This window comes from Nerophis ophidion, linkage group LG18 (genome assembly GCF_033978795.1).
Source record: "Nerophis ophidion isolate RoL-2023_Sa linkage group LG18, RoL_Noph_v1.0, whole genome shotgun sequence".
Classification (NCBI taxonomy): domain Eukaryota; kingdom Metazoa; phylum Chordata; class Actinopteri; order Syngnathiformes; family Syngnathidae; genus Nerophis; species Nerophis ophidion.
This window is the reverse complement of record NC_084628.1, coordinates 1385459-1407456: the sequence shown is the minus strand read 5'-3', so window position 1 is coordinate 1407456 and position 21998 is coordinate 1385459. Positions and strand designations below refer to the sequence as shown.

The following is a 21998-nucleotide window of genomic DNA, read 5'->3' as shown; positions in this document are numbered from 1 at the left end:
ATCATGTCCCCTGCTTCCAATTGAAGTAGTATTAGTCAAAGATCAACACAATCATGTCCCCTGCTGCCAATTGAAGTAGTATTAGTCAGAGATCAACACAATCATGTCCCCTGCTGCCAATTGAAGTAGTATTAGTCAGAGATCAACACAATCATGTCCCCTGCTGCCAATTGAAGTAGTATTAGTCAAAGATCAACACAATCATGTCCCCTGCTGCCAATTGAAGTAGTATTAGTCAGAGATCAACACAATCATGTCCACTTCTGCCAATTGAAGTAGTATTAGTCAGAGATCAACACAATCATGTCCCCTGCTTCCAATTGAAGTAGTATTAGTCAAAGATCAACACGATCATGTCCCCTGCTGCCAATTGAAGTAGTATTAGTCAGAGATCAACACAATCATGTCCCCTGCTGCCAATTGAAGTAGTATTAGTCAGAGATCAACACAATCATGTCCCCTGCTGCCAATTGAAGTAGTATTAGTCAAAGATCAACACAATCATGTCCCCTGCTGCCAATTGAAGTAGTATTAGTCAGAGATCAACACAATCATGTCCCCTGCTTCCAATTGAAGTAGTATTAGTCAGAGATCAACACAATCATGTCCCCTGCTGCCAATTGAAGTAGTATTAGTCAAAGATCAACACAATCATGTCCCCTGCTGCCAATTGAAGTAGTATTAGTCAGAGATCAACACAATCATGTCCCCTGCTGCCAATTGAAGTAGTATTAGTCAGAGATCAACACAATCATGTCCCCTGCTGCCAATTGAAGTAGTATTAGTCAGAGATCAACACAATCATGTCCCCTGCTGCCAATTGAAGTAGTATTAGTCAGAGATCAACACAATCATGTCCCCTGCTGCCAATTGAAGTAGTATTAGTCAGAGATCAACACAATCATGTCCCCTGCTGCCAATTGAAGTAGTATTAGTCAGAGATCAACACAATCATGTCCCCTGCTTCCAATTGAAGTAGTATTAGTCAGAGATCAACACAATCATGTCCCCTGCTGCCAATTGAAGTAGTATTAGTCAGAGATCAACACAATCATGTCCCCTGCTGCCAATTGAAGTAGTATTAGTCAGAGATCAACACAATCATGTCCCCTGCTGCCAATTGAAGTAGTATTAGTCAGAGATCAACACAATCATGTCCCCTGCTGCCAATTGAAGTAGTATTAGTCAGAGATCAACACAATCATGTCCCCTGCTGCCAATTGAAGTAGTATTAGTCAGAGATCAACACAATCATGTCCCCTGCTGCCAATTGAAGTAGTATTAGTCAAAGATCAACACAATCTTGTCCCCTGCTTCCAATTGAAGTAGTATTAGTCAGAGATCAACACAATCATGTCCCCTGCTGCCAATTGAAGTAGTATTAGTCAGAGATCAACACAATCATGTCCCCTGCTGCCAATTGAAGTAGTATTAGTCAGAGATCAACACAATCATGTCCCCTGCTGCCAATTGAAGTAGTATTAGTCAGAGATCAACACAATCATGTCCCCTGCTGCCAATTGAAGTAGTATTAGTCAGAGATCAACACAATCATGTCCCCTGCTGCCAATTGAAGTAGTATTAGTCAAAGATCAACACAATCATGTCCCCTGCTGCCAATTGAAGTAGTATTAGTCAAAGATCAACACAATCATGTCCACTTCTGCCAATTGAAGTAGTATTAGTCAGAGATCAACACAATCATGTCCCCTGCTGCCAATTGAAGTAGTATTAGTCAGAGATCAACACAATCTTGTCCCCTGCTGCCAATTGAAGTAGTATTAGTCAAAGATCAACACAATCATGTCCCCTGCTGCCAATTGAAGTAGTATTAGTCAGAGATCAACACAATCATGTCCCCTGCTGCCAATTGAAGTAGTATTAGTCAGAGATCAACACAATCATGTCCCCTGCTGCCAATTGAAGTAGTATTAGTCAAAGATCAACACACTCCTGCCTGCCCACTTTGATTTACTTGACCTAATCTTCTTGGCCCCCTGGGGAGCTTAGGGCGTCCACCATGGATCTCCATATCACTCTCTTCTGTACAATGGTCTTCGCTTCTTGCCAGGACCTCCCACCACCCACCCTTAGGGTCAATCTCTGACCATAATGACAGCGTCTGGGATCCGCCTCTTGGGGTGGGGGGTGGGGGGGGGGGGGGGCAGTACTGGCAACTGTGCTACATCCTGTGACCAGTCAAGCCTCAACCTCCTGCGTGTCCTCCTCCACCGGTGTTCTGCCCAAGTCTTAGTTCTAGTCCCAGTCCTGTTCTTAGTGAGAGTCCTAGTCCATTTCTCAGTACTTGTCTTAGTCCTTGCCCTAGTCCAAGTCTGATTCCTTGTCTGTTTCCTAGTCCTAGTCTCAGTCCTAGCCCTCTTGGAAGTCCAAGTTCTAGTCCAAGTTCTAGTCCAACTCGTAGACTGATGCGTAGTCCAAGTCCTGGTCCTAGTCCTAGCCCTTGCCCAAGTCCTTGCCCAAGCCCTAGTTTGATTTCTAGTCCTAGTCCTTGCCCTAGTCCTAGTCTGACTCCTAGTCACGTTCCCAGTCGTAGTCCTAGTTATAATCATAATCGTAGTTTTAGTCCTAGTGCTTGTCTTAGTCCTTGTCGAAGTCCCCGTCCAAGTCCTTATTCAGGTCATAGTCCTAGTCATAGTTCAAGTCCTAGTCTCACTCCTAGTCTTAGTGTTAGTCCAAGTCCTAGTCCTAAACTGGTTCACACACCAGCCCCTGACCCCGGCCTGGATCCCACTCCAGCACCAGACTTTTGGCTGGATTTCACTCCAGCTTCTGACTCTAAGCTGGTTCACACAGCAACACCTGACCCCGGTCTGGATCCCACCCCAGCACCGGGCCCTAGGCTGAATCCCACTCCAGCACCCGACCTCTGGCTGGATCACATTACAGCACCTGCTTCAAGGCTGGCGCCCACACCGGCACCTACTCCAAGTCTAGAACCCACAACGGCACCTGCTCCAAGGTTGGAGCCTACGCCGGCACCAGCGTCAGCTCCTCGGCCGGCACCAGCATCTGCTCCTCGGCCAGCACCAGCGTCTGCTCCTCGTCCGTCTTCTGCATCAGTGCCTGCTTAGGTTGTAGCCCCCGCACATTCATCTGCTGCTTCCAGACCTGCTTCGGTGTGAGTGCCTCCTCGTCCGCCACACGTGTGGCCGTGCCATGATCGTCCTTCTCGCCGGATGCTTCCACCTCCTCGTCGGCCACGGGAGTGGCCGTACCCAGGGCGTCCTCCTCGTCGGGCGCACCCACCTCCACGTCGGCCACGGATGTGGCCTCTACGAGGTCGCCCGCCAATACTTCTGCGGCAGCGGTGTTCCATCTGCCGCCGCCACCTGATGTGTCCTCGGTGGATTCAGGGACACACGACTTGGCAGGAGCGCGCGCAGGAGTGTAAATTTGGATGAGGTCCGAGATATATTGAGGTGCCAGTCCATGTAAAGATGTAAAAACAAACGGCAATGTTTTAAAATAAATTCTAAAATGAACAGGGAGCCGGTGCAAACTCTGAAGAATTGGGGTTCTATGCTGGCGTTTACTGGCCCCTTTTAAAAGTTGTGCTGCCGCGTTCTGGACTAACTGCAACCGGGTGAGAGCTTTTTGGCTAATGCCAGCATAAAGTGCATTGCAGTAGTCCAGGCCACTTGAAATAAAAGCATGCACGACTTGTTCAAAAAGGTTAAAAGATAAAATCGGATTTACCGTTACTAAAAGACGAACATGATAAAAACACGATTTTAAAACGTCATTGACTTGTTCGTCAAGTTTAAAATGGCTGTCTATAGTGACGCCAAGGCTGGTGACTTTGGGACGCGCATCATTTTGCAATGGTCCCAAGTTAGTGAGGGCCGGACCAAAAACTGAAATTTCCGTTTTTCCCTCATTCATTTAAAAAAAATTCTGTTCTAACCAAGCCTTGACGTCGCATAGACATTTGAGAAGGGATGTCAGGGCGCCGTGGCTTTTTGAAACTGGCATATAAATTTGGCAGTCATCTGCATAAAAGTGATAGAACACTCCATGTTTCTTAAAAATCTCTCCAAGAGGGAGAATGTATAAGGAAAACAGGATGGGGCCTAAAATAGATCCATGGGTTTCCCTGCGTGTCCCTGATAGGGCGGCTTGTGGTCCGTTCTTTCACAGACAGCTGACGGGTTATTCTGTACTATTCCTTGGCGTTCCTTTTTCTGGCTGCTGCTTCTGCTTCGTTGGCCAGCTCCTCCGTTTGTTTTTGTGTTCCTCTTGTAGCTTTTACAAACCACCATGCTCTTTTCTTGGTAGTCTTGTCGGAGGCGTTTCTTCTTGTTGTTGTCTGTCTCTCTGTTGAGTTTTGCTTTGATGTCACGCCTAGCTTCGATCTCCCTCCAAGTTGCATCTGTGATCCAGTCCTTTCTTCTGGGGTCTCTGTAGCCCAGGACAGATTTGCAAGGGTTAGTGAAAGCCATCTTGCATCTCTGCCATTTGTTGTTTATGTAATCTTCTCCTAGGGCTTGGAACCGGTTGCGACCAAAGATTCCCCATTATTGTCGTATTATATTATCCTTCAGATTCCTCATCTCAAACCTTCTCTGGACTCTGTTCACAACTTTCTTTTCCACTGCCAGTTTCATTCTGAGTCCTCCCACTAGAAGTTGGTGGTCAGAGTCTATATCAGTGCCCCTCTTGACTCTGACATCAAGAAGAACTCTGGTCCATTTCCTGTCTATTGTGGTGGTCTGGGGATATCCAGCTAGCTTTGCGAGTTTGGTTGTGTGGGAAGAGACTGCCTCCAATCACTAACTCATTGAGGACATTGAAGCTGGCAAAGAGAAACCCATTCTCTTTCATCAGTCCCAGTCCTTCAGTCTCCATCGTTCCACTCCAGTCGCTAATATCCGTTCCAATTTTGGCATTCAGGTCTCCCATTACAATCTTGATGTCTCTTTTGGGAGCCTTCTGGAAGGCAGCCTGTAGTTGTTGGTAAAAAGTGTCTTTCTCTTCAAAAACAGCAGTGTTGGTGGGAGCGTAGCACTGAATGAATGTGATATTGCGTCCTTTTGATGTAAACCTGGCTGTGATGATCCTTTCTGAAATTGGTTCCCATCCGATGAGGCTTTTTACTGCACTTTTTGAAAGGAGAAGTCCTACTCCGTGTGTGTGTGGGTTTTCTTTCTTTGGGGTTGCTTGAATAGAGAAAGGTCTCTCCAGTGGCAGTTGTTACTTCTCCACAGGTATTCCATCAGCTCTTACATACACCAACAATGCTGAGGTTGTAACGCTGCATTTCTTTGGTCAGTTGTGCTAATTTTCCAGCTTGGTATAGTATTCTGACATTCCAGCGTCAATCAATCAATCAATCAATCAATCAAACTTTACTTAAATAGCCCTAAATCACAAGTGTCAACGAGCATCCAATTCTTGTTCTTGACTTCAGTTTCAGCAGACCTTTCCCCCTGAGGTCTCTGATGAGTTTGCCCCAGACGGCTCATACGTCCCACTTGTGGGTTGCCAGTTAGCTTTCGGTCAGTCAGAGGTAAAGTTTCCATAGTTTTGGTTTCTGTAACCAGTTTATTTTTCCAGGGACGGTAGTTAGCCCATCGCCCAACCCCCAATCTGGAGGGCCAGGATTTTTTTTTTTACACTTGCCTTGTGTTAGGAGACTGGTCTTCCCAGACTTAAAAGCAGGCTCTCCAGCTGCTCGCAGTGAACTCCGCTAGCCAACCCTTTTCAGGCTTCCTGTGTGACCTACTTGGCTACCGTGACGGCCCTGGGGTTTCTGAGGCCTCCACCATACACTACCCTCACAGGCATTCCCTACTTGGCGTTTCTCGGAGGTGCACGAGGAGGTGGAGTAGGATTTTGCACCCCCTCCTGCCCCCTGCTAACAGTTAAAGTTATATTTATCAGAGATCAACACAATCCTGCCCCCCTGCTAACAATTAAAGTAATATTTGTCAGAGATCAACACAGTCCTGCTCCCTGCTAACAATTAAAGTAATATTTGTCAGAGATCAACACAGTCCTGTTCCCTGCTAACAATTAAAGTAATATTTGTCAGAGATCAACACAGTCCTGCTCCCTGCTAACAATTAAAGTAATATTTGTCAGAGATCAACACAATCCTGCCCCCTGCTGCCAATTGAAGTAGAATTTGTCAGAGATCAAATCAACCTCATCACTTCCTCCCAGATAAAGGAATATTTATCAGAGATCAACACAATCCTGCCCCCTGCTAACAATTAAAGTAATATTTGTCAGAGATCAACACAGTCCTGCTCCCTGCTAACAATTAAAGTAATATTTGTCAGAGATCAACACAGTCCTGCTCCCTGCTAACAATTAAAGTAATATTTGTCAGAGATCAACACAATCCTGCCCCCTGCTGCCAATTGAAGTAGAATTTGTCAGAGATCAACACAACCTCATCACTTCCTCCCAGATAAAGGAATATTTATCAGAGATCAACACAATCCTGCCCTTCTGCTAACAGTTAAAGTAATATTTGTCAGAGATCAACATACTCCTGTCCCACAGCTAACAGATAAAGTACTATCTGTTAGAGATTAACACAATACTGCCCCCTGCTGCCAATTAAAGTATTATTTGTCAAATACATACGCAATCATGCCCCTTGCTGCCAGTTGAAGTATTATTCGTCAGAGTTCAATACTTCCCCCTGCTAACAGATAAAGTAATATTGAACTGAGATCAGCACACTCCTGCCCTCTTGCTAACAGTTAAATTATTATTTGTTAGAGATTGACACAATATTTCCCCCTGCTAACAGTTAAAGTAATATTTGTCAGATATCGACACACTCCTGTCCCCTGCTAACAGATAAAGTAATAATTGTCAGAAATTCACCTAATCCCGCCCCCTGCTAACAAGTAAAGTAATAATTGTCAGAGATCAACCCAGTCCTGCTCCCTGCTAACAATTAAAGTATTGTTTGTAATAGATGGACACAATCAGGTCCCCTGCTGCCAATTAAAGTCATATTTTTCAGAGATCAACCCAGTCCTGCCCCCCCTGCTAACACTTAAAGTATTGTTTGTAATAGATGGACACAATCAGGTCCCCTGCTGCCAATTAAAGTAATAATTGTCAGAGATCAACACAGTCCTTCCCCCTGCTAAAAGTAAAAGTAATATTTGTCAGACATCAACACAATCCTGCCCCTGATAACAGTTAAAAATGATATTTGTCAGAGACTGACACAGTACCGCCCCATGCTGCCAATTGAAGTAATATTTGTCAGACATCAACACAATCCTGCCCCCTGCTCTTAGCTAAAGTCATAGTTTTTCAAATAAAAACACATTCATGCCCCTTGCTGCCATCAGAGATCAACACAATGATTCCCCCTTCTAACAGTTAAAGTAATATTTATCAGAGATCAACACACTCCTGTCCCATTGCTAACATCCATTCATCCATCCATTTTCTACCGCTTGTCCCTTTTGGGGTCGCTGGAGCCGATCTCAGCTGCATTCAGGCGGTAGGCGGGGTACACCCTGGACAAGTTGCCACCTCATCACAGCCCTTGCTAACAGTTTGTTAGAGATCGACACAATACTGCCCCCTGCTGCCAATTGAAGTAATATTTATAAGAGATTAACACAATTATGCCCCCTGCCAACAGTTAAAGTTTTATTTGGTAGAGATTGGCACAATACTGCTCCCTGCTAAAAGTCAAAGTAATATTTGTCAGAGATCAACACACTCCTGCCCCCTGCTAACCGATAATTATTTGTTAAAGATTGACACAATACTGCCTCCTGCTGCCAATTGGAGTAAAATATGTCAGAGATCAACACAATAATGGCCCCTGCTAACCGTTAAAGTAATATTTGTCTGAGAGCAACACAATTTGGCCCCCTGCTCTCAGGTAAAGTTGTATTTGTTAGATATTGACACAATCCAACCACCACATGACGGTGTGCAACATGAACAACAACCACCACATCACATGACGCTGTGCAACATGAACAACAACCACCACATCACATGACGGTGTGCAACATGAACAACAACCACCACATCACATGACGGTGTGCAACATGAACAACAACCACCACATCACATGACGGTGTGCAACATGAACAACAACCACCACATCACATGACGGTGTGCAACATGAACAACAACCACCACATCACATGACGGTGTGCAACATGAACAACAACCACCACATCACATGACGGTGTGCAACATGAACAACAACCACCACATCACATGACAGTGTGCAACATGAACAACAACCACCACATCACATGACGGTGTGCAACATGAACAACAACCACCACATCACATGACGGTGTGCAACATGAACAACAACCACCACATCACATGACGGTGTGCAACATGAACAACAACCACCACATCACATGACGGTGTGCAACATGAACAACAACCACCACATGACGGTGTGCAACATGAACAACAACCACCACATCACATGACGGTGTGCAACATGAACAACAACCACCACATCACATGACGGTGTGCAACATGAACAACAACCACCACATGACGGTGTGCAACATGAACAACAACCACCACATCACATGACGGTGTGCAACATGAACAACAACCACCACATCACATGACGGTGTGCAACATGAACAACAACCACCACATCACATGACGGTGTGCAACATGAACAAAACCCACCACATCACATGACGGTGTGCAACATGAACAACAACCACCACATCACATGACGGTGTGCAACATGAACAACAACCACCACATGACGGTGTGCAACATGAACAACAACCACCACATCACATGACGGTGTGCAACATGAACAACAACCACCACATCACATGACGGTGTGCAACATGAACAACAACCACCACATCACATGACGGTGTGCAACATGAACAACAACCACCACATCACATGACAGTGTGCAACATGAACAACAACCACCACATCACATGACGGTGTGCAACATGAACAACAACCACCACATCACATGACGGTGTGCAACATGAACAACAACCACCACATCACATGACGGTGTGCAACATGAACAGCAACCACCACATCACATGACGGTGTGCAACATGAACAACAACCACCACATGACGGTGTGCAACATGAACAACAACCACCACATCACATGACGGTGTGCAACATGAACAACAACCACCACATGACGGTGTGCAACATGAACAACAACCACCACATCACATGACGGTGTGCAACATGAACAACAACCACCACATCACATGACGGTGTGCAACATGAACAACAACCACCACATCACATGACGGTGTGCAACATGAACAACAACCACCACATCACATGACGGTGTGCAACATGAACAACAACCACCACATCACATGACGGTGTGCAACATGAACAACAACCACCACATCACATGACGGTGTGCAACATGAACAACAACCACCACATGACGGTGTGCAACATGAACAACAACCACCACATCACATGACGGTGTGCAACATGAACAACAACCACCACATCACATGACGGTGTGCAACATGAACAACAACCACCACATGACGGTGTGCAACATGAACAACAACCACCACATCACATGACGGTGTGCAACATGAACAACAACCACCACATGACGGTGTGCAACATGAACAACAACCACCACATGACGGTGTGCAACATGAACAACAACCACCACATCACATGACGGTGTGCAACATGAACAACAACCACCACATCACATGACGGTGTGCAACATGAACAACAACCACCACATCACATGACGGTGTGCAACATGAACAACAACCACCACATCACATGACGGTGTGCAACATGAACAACAACCACCACATCACATGACGGTGTGCAACATGAACAACAACCACCACATGACGGTGTGCAACATGAACAACAACCACCACATCACATGACGGTGTGCAACATGAACAACAACCACCACATGACGGTGTGCAACATGAACAACAACCACCACATCACATGACGGTGTGCAACATGAACAAAACCCACCACATCACATGATGGTGTGCAACATGAACAACAACCACCACATCACATGACGGTGTGCAACATGAACAACAACCACCACATCACATGACGGTGTGCAACATGAACAACAACCACCACATGACGGTGTGCAACATGAACAACAACCACCACATCACATGACGGTGTGCAACATGAACAACAACCACCACATGACGGTGTGCAACATGAACAACAACCACCACATGACGGTGTGCAACATGAACAACAACCACCACATCACATGACGGTGTGCAACATGAACAACAACCACCACATCACATGACGGTGTGCAACATGAACAACAACCACCACATCACATGACGGTGTGCAACATGAACAACAACCACCACATGACGGTGTGCAACATGAACAACAACCACCACATCACATGACGGTGTGCAACATGAACAACAACCACCACATCACATGACGGTGTGCAACATGAACAACAACCACCACATCACATGACGGTGTGCAACATGAACAACAACCACCACATCACATGACGGTGTGCAACATGAACAACAACCACCACATCACATGACGGTGTGCAACATGAACAACAACATAGTTCCAAATTATCACACAATGCAGAAGCAGCTCACCTTGACAGAAGTCTGCTCTCCATTACTCAATATTGTACGACATGAACACATTAGTTAATCCCTTAGTCAATATTGTACGATATGAACACATTAGTTAATCCATTAGTCAATATTGTACGACATGAACACATTATTCATGCAACTACTGTAGTTTTTCTCTGGTGGGATGCTTTCATTCCTCATGTAGAAGAGACTTTTCAAAGGCGTGCTCCATCTTTTCAAAGGCGTGCTCCATCTTTTCCAAGGCGTGCTCCATCTTCAAATTGTGCTGTTTTGGGAGGGCGGAGCACAATTCAAGTGGATTTTTCTTTCATTTGAACAAGCAACGCTTTTTGTGTCAGGAAGTTAGGTTGAGGTCCTTCCCTTTCACAATAAAGCACTTGCTTCAGGGGGAGATGATGATGATGAAGATGGTGTGGGTCTCCTGAGAGGTGATTAGTGATGAGGGCGGCCTGCATGGTCAAGTAGCGCTGTGGGTGTTGTCTGACCTCTTGTCCAAGTAACCGCTCTCTGTCTGGCCTCCCTCAGCGTGGCGGCTGTAGGCGACGGTTGCGTGACGGAGGCGGCAGAGAAGCCAGAGTCCGCCACAAGGAAAGTAGAAGCGCCTGACCCCGGTCTGTCCCAGCCCCTCCCCCCCGGACCCTCAATGCTCTTGCCCGCCTCCAACGGCAGCCTGCAAGTCACGTACTTGAGCACGCCGCTGTAAGCGCCACAGGAAGAGCACATTGACGTCAAAAGGTGTAAAGAAGGCGTGACAAATTGAAACATTTGATGTGAAAGTGTTGAAAGAAATGGAGATTTCCAGATAGGTTCAAATGACAACAAAGATCAAGTGGTGCAAGCGCCGCCCTTTTGTCTCCCAACCTCCCCGTGGTGTGCATGGTTGTGGTCTCCGCTGCATGACCGCAGTCCTGCCGGTGTGTGTGTGTGTCGCTCTGCATGCGCTGTCAACTTTGCTGTGGCTTGTGTCTGTGTCGCCATGGTGACGTCTTCATATGTGAGGAGAATTGACGTCCATGTGGAGAACAACGCGGCATTCCTTCTTTTCAAATGCAAACATTTGAAAAGAAGCAAAGAGTCAACGAGAAGCACGGGTTCATCAAAAGTGAATATTCTTTTTAAAGTGAAGAAAGCCCTTCACTAATATTAGCTTAGCGTTGTGTGTTCATAGCTAATAAGAGCTAGCTGGCGTTAGTCAGCGTACATTAGCTTAGCCTTGTGTGTACTTAGCTAGCGTTAGCTTCAGTATCAGTCAGCCTACATCTATCACAACAATTTACAATATCAACAATATCTCAATGTTTTGTGTACACGCTGTGTCTTAATTGTGAGCAATAGAGACAATTAAAAGATACACACTTTCTTCAAGCACCTAAGCTATCCACTGGTCTTCTTCTTCTATTTGTTGATCCAAACATTTCTTTGAGGTGTTTGTGAGTGCGGACCACACGGCGACCGTTTGGCGCCGCATGTTGATGCCAAAGACCTTCGCCACAAGGCTGATTAATCACAAAACCCTTCAAGCGTGGCTGATGACAAAAACAGACGGGTGTTGTCAAAAGCCGTAGTCTGGCAATGTTGTCTTCATCGCCCGCCCCCCAGCTGCCACAAATGACCAAAGGACGGCAAAAGCTGTGAGCACTGAGACTTTTAAGATTTTGGACTAAATCCCTAACTGGACAGCATCTGCCTGTCCTGACGTAATGTTTGAGAAGTGGAGGGTTGTGTGCCTGGGGACCCATTCAGTCAAGAATTTGCCGACCAGAACTAGAAAATTAAAATAAAACGTTTTCATTTGTTTTCGCTCGCTCAAACATAAACATTCTAATCTGGATTGTTCTCCCTGGCTAGTAGTGACCTGGCAAGGTCTTTGGTTTGAGATTCCACTAGAGAACAGTGCAGGGAATACACAACTAACGTATTCCCTGTCTCCCACGGACACACACCTGTAGTTTGTTGACTTTTGTTGGACTGACTGGCGGAGTACCCCACCTTTGGCACCTCACCCCACGTGGCTTGATGGCTAACAGAGCAGCGCCCCTGCTGCAGAGTCTTGTTAACCACCACCGCCCCACAACATTTGGAGCCATAAGGAACTCCAGGCAGATCTCATTCACCGAGGAGTTTTTGAACTACCTGGGTGACCTCAGCCCCAGATATAGGACGGGCCTCCACAGAGTCCAGAGGCACTGCTTTCCCATTGGAAGACATGTAGGTGGGATTGCGGAGGTCATTGAAGTTGTCCTTCCACCGATCCACGACATCCTGAGTCGAGGTCAGCAGCGCATGGTCCCCACTATAAACGAAGTTGACAGTGCACTGCTTCCCCGCCCTGAGGCGACAGATGGTGGTCCAGAACCGCTTCTCCCATGTCCGAGTTTTTGCCTCTGCAACCCCCAAAGCCGCACACCGCTTGACTTGTCGGTAGCTGAGTCCCATGAAGAAAATACATTCATAATTCAAGGTAAGGAATCAGGAAGTAAAAGAGGGAGGGGCTCTTCAGTTATGAAATTGTATTTAGGGCAGAGTGGTGGTCCTCTCATAGAAACGATCTTTGACTAGTAAGTGTAAAAGGAGGTTGTTAAAAAAAAAAAAATGGTCAGTATTGTAAGAAATTGTAAAAAGAACAAACTAGTGAGTAAATGTCAGCATTTTGTTGGACACATTTATGAAGGGGTGAGGACAAATGGTAAATGGGTTGTACTTGTATAGCACTTTTCTACCCCTTTTTAAGGAGCCCAAAGCGCTTTGACACTATTTCCACTTTCACCCATTCACACACTGACGGTGGGAGCTGCCATGCAAGGCGCTCACCAGGACCCATCAGGAGCAAGGGTGAAGTGTCTTGCCCAAGGACACAACGGACATGACTAGGATGGTAGAAGGTGGGGATTGAACCAGTAACCCTCAGAATGCTGGCACAGCCACTCTACCAACTTCGCCATGCTGTCAAAAAAAAAAAAACACTGCATAAAAATGTTTGTGAAGTGGTGTGCACGACAATGTTTATGAAATGGTGACTCCGAACGTTTATGAAGAGGTAATCACAAAAACGTTTATAAAGGATTGAGCACAAAAACGTTTATGATGAGGTGAGCACAAAAAAAGTTTAATGAAAGGGTGAGCACAAAGACGTTCATGAAGGGGTGAGCACAAAACATTTATGAAGTAGTGAACACATGAACGTTCATGAAGTGGTGAGCAGAAAAGGGTTTGTGGAGGGGTGGGCACAAGAACATTCACAAAGTGGTGAGTACAAAAGATTTATGAAGAGGGGAGCAAAAAAATGTTTATGAAGGGGAGAGTCAAAAATCTTTATGAATGACTTAGCCCAAAAAACGTTTATGAAGGAGTGAGCACAAACCGTTCATGAAGGGATAAGCACAAGAACATCTATAAAGTGGTGAGTACAAAAACGTCTATGAAGGGGTGGGTCAAAAATGTTTATGGAGTTAGAACAAAAAATGTTTATGAAGTGGTGAGTACTAGAACGTTTATGAACGGGTGAGCACCAGAACGTTTACGAAGGGGGGAGCACAAGAATGTTTGTGAAGGGGTGAGCACAAGAATATTTATAAAGAGGTGAGCACAAACTTGTTTATGAAGGGGTGAGCACAAGAATATTTATAAAGTGGTGAGTACAAAAGCATTTATGAAGGAGTGAGCACAAGAACGTTCATGAAGGGGTGAGCAAAACAACGTTTACAAATTTTTGAGCACAAAAGCGTTTATTGCCACAAAGGAGTCTCTATCAACATACAAACCCCGTTCCCACATGAGTTGGGAAATGGTGTTAGATGTAAATATAAACAGAATACAATGATTTGCAAATCCTTTTCAAGCCATATTCAGTTGAATATGGCCTGAAAAGGATTTGCAAATCATTGTATTTTCTTTATATTTACATCTAACACCATTTCCCAACTCATGTGGAAACGGGGTTTGTAGATTGACACAAAAAGTGGTGGACATAAAGCGAGGAGCATGTTTGAGGGTCAAAGGGCACATTGTTTGAGTCAGTCCTGGAGATGACCAGGTGGATCCACCTTTGGAAGACTGCCTGTTTGAGGTGGGCGCCCCCCAGAGGCCGTGACTCACACCTTCCCCACTGAGTGTCCAATGACAGCCACTCTCAATAGCAGCCTTTGAAAGGCCGCCGCCGCCAAGTCCAGAGCTAAGAGAAGGCCAGGTGCGGGCAGGACTTCTCATTAGCAGGTGAGCGATGTGACGGCGGCCGCCGCTGACGGTGCCAAAGTTCACGGCGTGTCTGCGTTCTCTGCCAACAGGACCGACCTCCCGCCCGCCCACAAGCCTGCCCCTCCCCCGCCCAAGAAGAAGAACAGCGACATGAAGGGACACCTGACTTCTGATGACATCCAGGTGTGGTCTTCTTGATGGGCCAAGCTCCGCCTCTTCCAATACCCCTGCACTGCAACTTCATACACAACACTCATTCTGCTCGCTCAACTAAGTCAACATTTTAGTCATTCAACTTAGTCACTCTTTTCAACATTTTAGTCATTTAACTTAGTCACTCATTTCAACATTTTAGTCATTCAACTTAGTCACTCATTTCAACATTTTAGTCATTCAACTTTGTCACTCATTTCAACATTTTAGTCATTCAACTTTGTCACTCATTTCAACATTTTAGTCATTCAACTTAGTCACTCATTTCAACATTTTAGTCATTGAACTTAGTCACTCATTTCAACATTTTAGTCATTCAACTTAGTCACTCATTTCAACATTCTAGTCATTCAACTTAGTCACTCATTTCAACATTTTAGTCATTCAACTTAGTCACTCATTTCAACATTTTAGTCATTCAACTTAGTCACTCATTTCAACATTTTAGTCATTCAACTTAGTCACTCATTTCAACATTTTAGTTATTCAACTTAGTCACTCATTTCAACATTTTAGTCATTCAACTTAGTCACTCATTTCAACATTTTAGTCATTCAACTTAGTTACTCATTTCAACATTTTAGTCATTCAACTTATTCACTCATTTCAACATTTTAGTCATTCAACTTAGTCACTCATTTCAACATTTTAGTCATTCAACTTAGTCACTCATTTCAACATTTTTGTCGTTCAACTTAGTTACTCATTTCAACATTTTAGTCATTCAACTTAGTCACTCATTTCAACATTTTAGTCATTCAACTTAGTCACTCATTTCAACATTTTAGTCATTCAACTTAGTTACCCATTTCAAAAAATATTCTCTTTCAACTTAGTCACTCATTTCAATATTTTAGTCACTCAACATTGTGACTCATTTCAACATTTCAGTCATTCAACTAAGTCACTAATTTCAACATTTTAGCCATTCAACTAAGTCACTCATTTCAACATTTGTCATTCAACTTAGTCACTCATTTCAACATTTTAGTCATTCAACTTAGTCACTCATTTAAAAAATATTATCTTTCAACTTAGTCACTCATTTCAATATTTTAGTCATTCAACTTAGTCACTCATTTAATAAAATATTATCTTTCAACTTAGTCACTCATTTCAACATTGTATTCAATCAACTGAGTCACTAATTTCAAAATTGTATTCATTCAACTTAGTCACTAATTTAAAAAATATTATTTCAACTTAGTCACTAATTTCAACATTTTAGTCAGTCAACTTAGTCACTAACTTCAACATTTTAGTCATTCAACTTAGTCACTAATTTAAACATTTTAGTTGTTCAACTTATTCACTAATTCAAATATTTAAGTCTTTAAAACGTATTCACTAATTTGAACACTTTAGTCGTTCAATTTAGTCACTAATTTGACATTTAAGTTGTTCAACTTAGTCACTAATTTAAACACTTTAGCCTTTCAACTTAGTCACTATATTAAACACTTTACTCTTTCAACTTAGTCACTATATTAAACACTTTTATTTTTCAACCTAGTCACTAATTTAAACATTTAAATTGTTCAACTTAGTCACTAATTTAAACACTTTATCATTTCAAACTAGTCACTAATTTCATAATACAGTCGTTAAACTTAGTCACTAATTCAAACATTTTAGTCGTTCAACTTAGTCACTAATTTAAATGCGCTAGTGTTTCAACTTACTCACTAATTCAAACACTTTACTCTTTCAACCTAATCACAAATATATATATTTTTAATTTAGTCACTAGTTTAAACACTTTGGTCTTTCAACTTAGTCACTAATGTAAACATTTTAATCTTTTAATTTAGTCTATCTGTGTTGGCCTTGCCATTAGGGGCTCAGTCTTCCAGGGTCAACCTTGCCTTCCTTGTCCAGGGTGTACGCTGCCTTCCTTGGTCAGGGTGTACTCCGCCTTCCTTGTCCAGCGGTAACCTTGCCTTCCTCGTCCATGGTGTACCTGCCTTCGTTGGCAAGGGTGTACGACGCCTTCTGCCAGAATGCCGCTGGGTTAGGCTCCAGCCACCCCCACAACCCCGAGGGGGACAAGTGCTAGAAAATGGATGGATATATGAATAATTTAAGTATCACTAATAATACTCTTAACAAAGAGTATATTTACAATGAAAACACGTTTAAGGATTTTATTAATAATAGTAATAGCAGTAAAGATATTATAAATAAAGATGATATAAATGATGGTAATATTACTTGGGGTCCCCCCTCCAATGGGCTCATCACTCATAGGAGGGGCCATAGAGGTCGGGTGGGATGTGAGCTGGGCAACAGCCGAAGTCAGACCACTTGGCGCTCCGATCCTCGGCTCTATAAGCTAGCTCTTGGGACGTGGAACATCAGCTCGCTAGGAAGGAAGGAGCCAGAGCTGGGGCGCGAGGTAGAGAAGTTCTGGCTAGATATAGTCAGACTCACTTCTACGCACACAGCAAGGGCTCTGGAAGCAGTTCTCTCGAGAGGGAATGGACTCTAGCACTCTGGCGTTGCAAGCAATGAGAGGCGACAGGCTGGGGGGGCAATTCTTTTTACCATCCCGGCTCAAAGCCTGCACGTTGGACTTTAACCCAGTAAACGAGAGGGCAGCTTCCCTCCGCCTTCGGGTGCGGGGGACGGGTCCTGACTGTTGTTTGTGCTTATGCACCAAACAGCAGCTCAGAGTACCCACTCTTTTTGGATTCCCTTGAGGGAGTACTGGAGAGTTATCCCTCGGCTGATTCCCTTGATCTGCTCGGGGACTTCAACGCTAATGTTGGCAACAGCAGTGGAACCTAGAAAGGTATGATTTTTGATTGATTGATAGAGACTTGTATTAGTAGATTGCACAGTTGGGAAGAATTGGGAAGAATCCCTGCCCGGATCTGAACCCGAGTGGTGTTAAGTTATTGGACTTTTGTGCTCGTCACAGATTGTCCAAAACAAACCCAATGTTCAAACATAAGGGTGTCCATACGTGCACTTGGCAACAGGACTCCCTCAGTCGCAGTTCCATGATCGACTTTGCAGTTGTGTCATCGGATTTGCGGTCTCATGTTTTTGACACCCGGGTTAAGAGAAGGGCGGAGCTTTCTACCGATCACCACCTGGGGGTGAGCTGGCTCCGATGCTGGACAGACCTGGTAGGCACAAACGCATTGTGAGGGTCTGCTGGGAACGTCTAGCAGAGTCTCCTTTCAGAGAGGGTTTCAATTCCCATCTCGGGAAGAACTTTGAACATGTCCCGAGGGAGGTGCTGGACATTGAGTCCGAGTGGACCATGTTCCATGCCTCTATTGTCGAGGTGGCTGATTGGAGCTGTGCCCGCAAGGTGGTTGGTGCCTGTCGTGGCGGTAATCCTAGAACCCGTTGGTGGTCACCGGCAGCGAGGAATGCCGTCAAGCTGAAGAAAGAGTCCTATCAGGTCGTTTTGACTCATGGGACTCCGGAGGCAGCGGACAGGTACCGACAGGCCAAGCGTTGTGCAGCTTCAGCGGTCGCGGAGGCAAAAACTCGGGTATGGGAGAAGTTCGGGGAAGCCTATGAAAACTACTTCCAGACGGCTTCAAAGCGATTCTGGACCACCATCCGCCGCCTCAGGAAGGGGAAGCAGTGCACTATCAACACCGTGTATGGTGCGGATGGTGTTCTGCTGACCTCGACTGAGGATATTGTGGATCAGTGGAGGGAATACTTCGAAGACCTCCTCAATCCCACCAACATGTCTTCCTATGAGGAGGCACTGCCCGGGGAATCTGTGGTGGACTCTCCTATTTCTGGGGCTGAGGTTGCCGAGGTAGTTAAAAGCCTACTGAAATTAGATTTTCTTATTTAAACGGGGATAGCAGGTCCATTCTATGTGTCATACTTGATCATTTCGCGATATTGCCATATTTTTGCTGAAAGGATTTAGTAGAGAACATCCAGGATAAAGTTGGCAACTGCAGAAAAGTCCTTCCTGTACCGGAAGTGGCAGACGATGACGTCACATGTTGATGTCTCCTCAAATATTCACATTGATTTTAATGGGAGCCTCCAACAAAAACAGCTATTCAGACCGAGAAAACGACAAGTTCCCCATTCATTTGAGCGAGGATGAAAGATTCGTGTTTGAGGATATTGATAGTGATGGACTAGAAAAAATTAAAAAAAACGGATTGCGATCGCGTTGCATTGAGATGTATTCATATGTTTTTAGAGACATTTACTTGGATAATTCTGGGAAATGCCTTATCTTTCTATTGTGTTGCTAGTGTTTTAGTGAGTTTAACAGTACCTGATAGTCGGAGGTGTACGTCCACAGCCGGGTGTTGACGCGCAGTGTCTCGGGGAAGTCGACGGCAGCTGTACGGGAGGCACAAGCTCAGCTGATATCCGGTAAGAGGCGACTTTTTGACAACAATTTTCTGACCGAAACCTGCTGGTGGCATTCGGTTGGGATCCTCTGTGATCCATAGTAAAGTTTCACCTCCGTGAAATTTAAACAAGGAATCACCATGTGTTTGTGTGGCTAAAGGCTAAAGCTTCCCAACTTCGTCTTTCTACTTTGACTTCTCCAATATTAATTGAACAAATTGCAAAAGATTCAGCAACACAGATGTCCAAAATACTGTGTAATTATGCCGTTAAAGCAGAGGACTTTTAGCTGTGTGTGTGTGCAGCGCTCATATTCATAACAGCCCGTGATGTCACGCGTACACGTCGTCATTACGCAATGTTTTCAAGAAAAAAGTCCCGGGAAATTTAAAATTGTAATTTAGTAAAGTAAAGCGGCCGTATTGTCATGTGTTGCAATGTTAATATTTCATCATTGATATATAAACTATCAGACTGCGTGGTGGCTAGTAGTGGCTTTCAGTAGGAATTTAAACAGCTCCTCGGGGGCAAGGCCCCGGGGTGAATGAGAACCGCCCGGAGTTCCTTAAGGCTCTGGACGCTGTGGGGCTTTCTTGGTTGACGAGAGTGTGCGGCATCGCGTGGACAACAGGGGCGCTACCTCTGGATTGGAAGACCGGGGTGGTGGTTCCTCTCTTTAAGAAGGGGGACCGGAGGGTCTGTTCCAACTATGGTGGGATCACACTCCTCAGCCTTCCTGGTAAGGTCTATTCAGGTTTACTGGAGAGGAGGCTACGCCGAATGGTTGAACCTTGGATTCAGGAGGAACAATGTGGTTTCGTCCTTGTCGTGGAACTTTGAACCAGCTCTTTACTCTCGGCAGAGTCCTTTAGGGTGCATGGGGGCCCAACCAGTCTACATGTGCTTTGTGGACTTGGAGAAGTTATTCAACCAATGTCCTGTGGGGAGAGCTCAGAGAGTATGGGGTACCGGACTGTCTGATTGTGGCGGTCCGCTCCCTGTATGATCAGTCTCAGAGCTTGGTCCGCATTGCCGGCAGTAAGTGGAACACATTTCCAGTGAGGGTTGGACTCCACCAAGGCTGTCCTTTGTCACCGATTCTTTCATAACTTTTATGGACAGAATTTCTAGGCGCAGTCAAGGCGTTGAGGGGATCTGGTTTGGTGGCTGCAGGATTAGGTCTCTGCTTTTTGCAGATGATGTGGTCCTTATGGCTTCATCTGGCCAGGATCTTCAGCTCTCACTGGATCGGTTCGCAGCCTAGTGTGAAGCGACTGGGATGAGATTCAGCACCTCCAAGTCCGAGTCCATGGTTCTTTCCCGGAAAAGGGTGGAGTGCCATATCAGAGTTGGGGAGGAGATCTTGCCCAACGTGTAGGAGTTCAAGTACCTTAGAGTTTTGTTCACGAGTGGAGGAACAGTGAATCGTGAGATCGACAGGCGGATCGGTACGACGTCCACAGTAATGTGGACACCGTATCAATCCGTTGTGGTGAAGAAGGGACTTAGCCGGAAGGCAAAGCTCTCAATTTACCGGTCGATCTACGTTCCTATCCTCACCTATGGTCAAGAGCTGTGGGTTAAGACCCAAAGGACAAGATCCCAGGTACAAACGGCCAAAATGAGTTTCCTCCGCCCGTTGCCAGGTCTCTCCCTTAGAGATAGGGTGAGAAGCTCTGCCATCCGGGAGGAACTCAAAGTAAAGCCGCTGCTCCTCCACATGGAGAGGAGCCAGATGAGGTGGTTCGGGCATCTGGTCAGGATGCCACCCGAACGCCTCCCTAGGGAGGTGTTTAGGGCACGTCCAACCGGTAGGAGGCCACGGGGAAGACCCAGGACACGTTGGGAAAACTATGATTCCCGGCTAGCCTGGGAATGCCTCGGGATCTCCCGGGAGGAGCTCGACCAAGTGGCTGGGGAGAGGGAAGTGAGGACTTTCTTGCTTAGGCTGCTGCCCCCGCGACCCCACCTCAGATAAGAGGAAGAAGATGGATGGTAATATTGCAAAAGTTATTTTGAATAATTATAGTATTAATAATGGTAATATTACTAAAGATTTTAAAAATAAAAATAGTATTAATAATGGTAATACTACTAAATATATTAAGAATCAAGAATTGATGAAATGAAAAATACTAATACAAATATGACTAATCAATAATCCTGATGATATCCTTCAATGATGGACTATGAATCAGACGATCATTGACATTGAGAATATGAATATGAATCAGACTATTATTGATAATGAGAATATGAATATGAATCAGACGATCATTGATATTGAGAATATGAGTCAGACTATTATTGATAATGAGAATATGAATATGAATCAGACTATTATTGATAATGAGAATATGAATATGAATCAAACTATTGATAATGAGAATATGAATATGAATCAGACGATCATTGATATTGAGAATATGAATCAGACTATTATTGATAATGAGAATATGAATATGAGTCAGACTATTATTGATAATGAGAATATGAATATGAATCAGACTATTATTGATAATGAGAATATGAATATGAATCAGACGATCATTGATATTGAGAATATGAATCAGACTATTATTGATAATGAGAATATGAATATGAGTCAGACTATTATTGATAATGAGAATA

General features: G+C 44.6%; 2 protein-coding genes across 3 annotated transcripts in view; both read left to right on the top strand.

Moving 5' to 3' along the window:
* The window catches only part of LOC133537476 (collagen alpha-2(IX) chain-like), a 149235-nt gene that overhangs the window by 61270 nt on the left and 65967 nt on the right, over positions 1 to 21998 (top strand). The gene's annotated exons all lie outside the window — the stretch shown is intronic.
* Positions 1 to 21998, top strand: part of LOC133537475 (WAS/WASL-interacting protein family member 3-like) — a 39179-nt gene that overhangs the window by 3278 nt on the left and 13903 nt on the right. Inside the window, exons 2-3 of the mRNA XM_061878523.1 lie at positions 11142 to 11206; positions 14902 to 14993. Of these exons, the coding sequence (XP_061734507.1) occupies positions 11142 to 11206; positions 14902 to 14993 (157 nt within the window). The remainder of the gene's footprint in view (positions 1 to 11141; positions 11207 to 14901; positions 14994 to 21998) is intronic.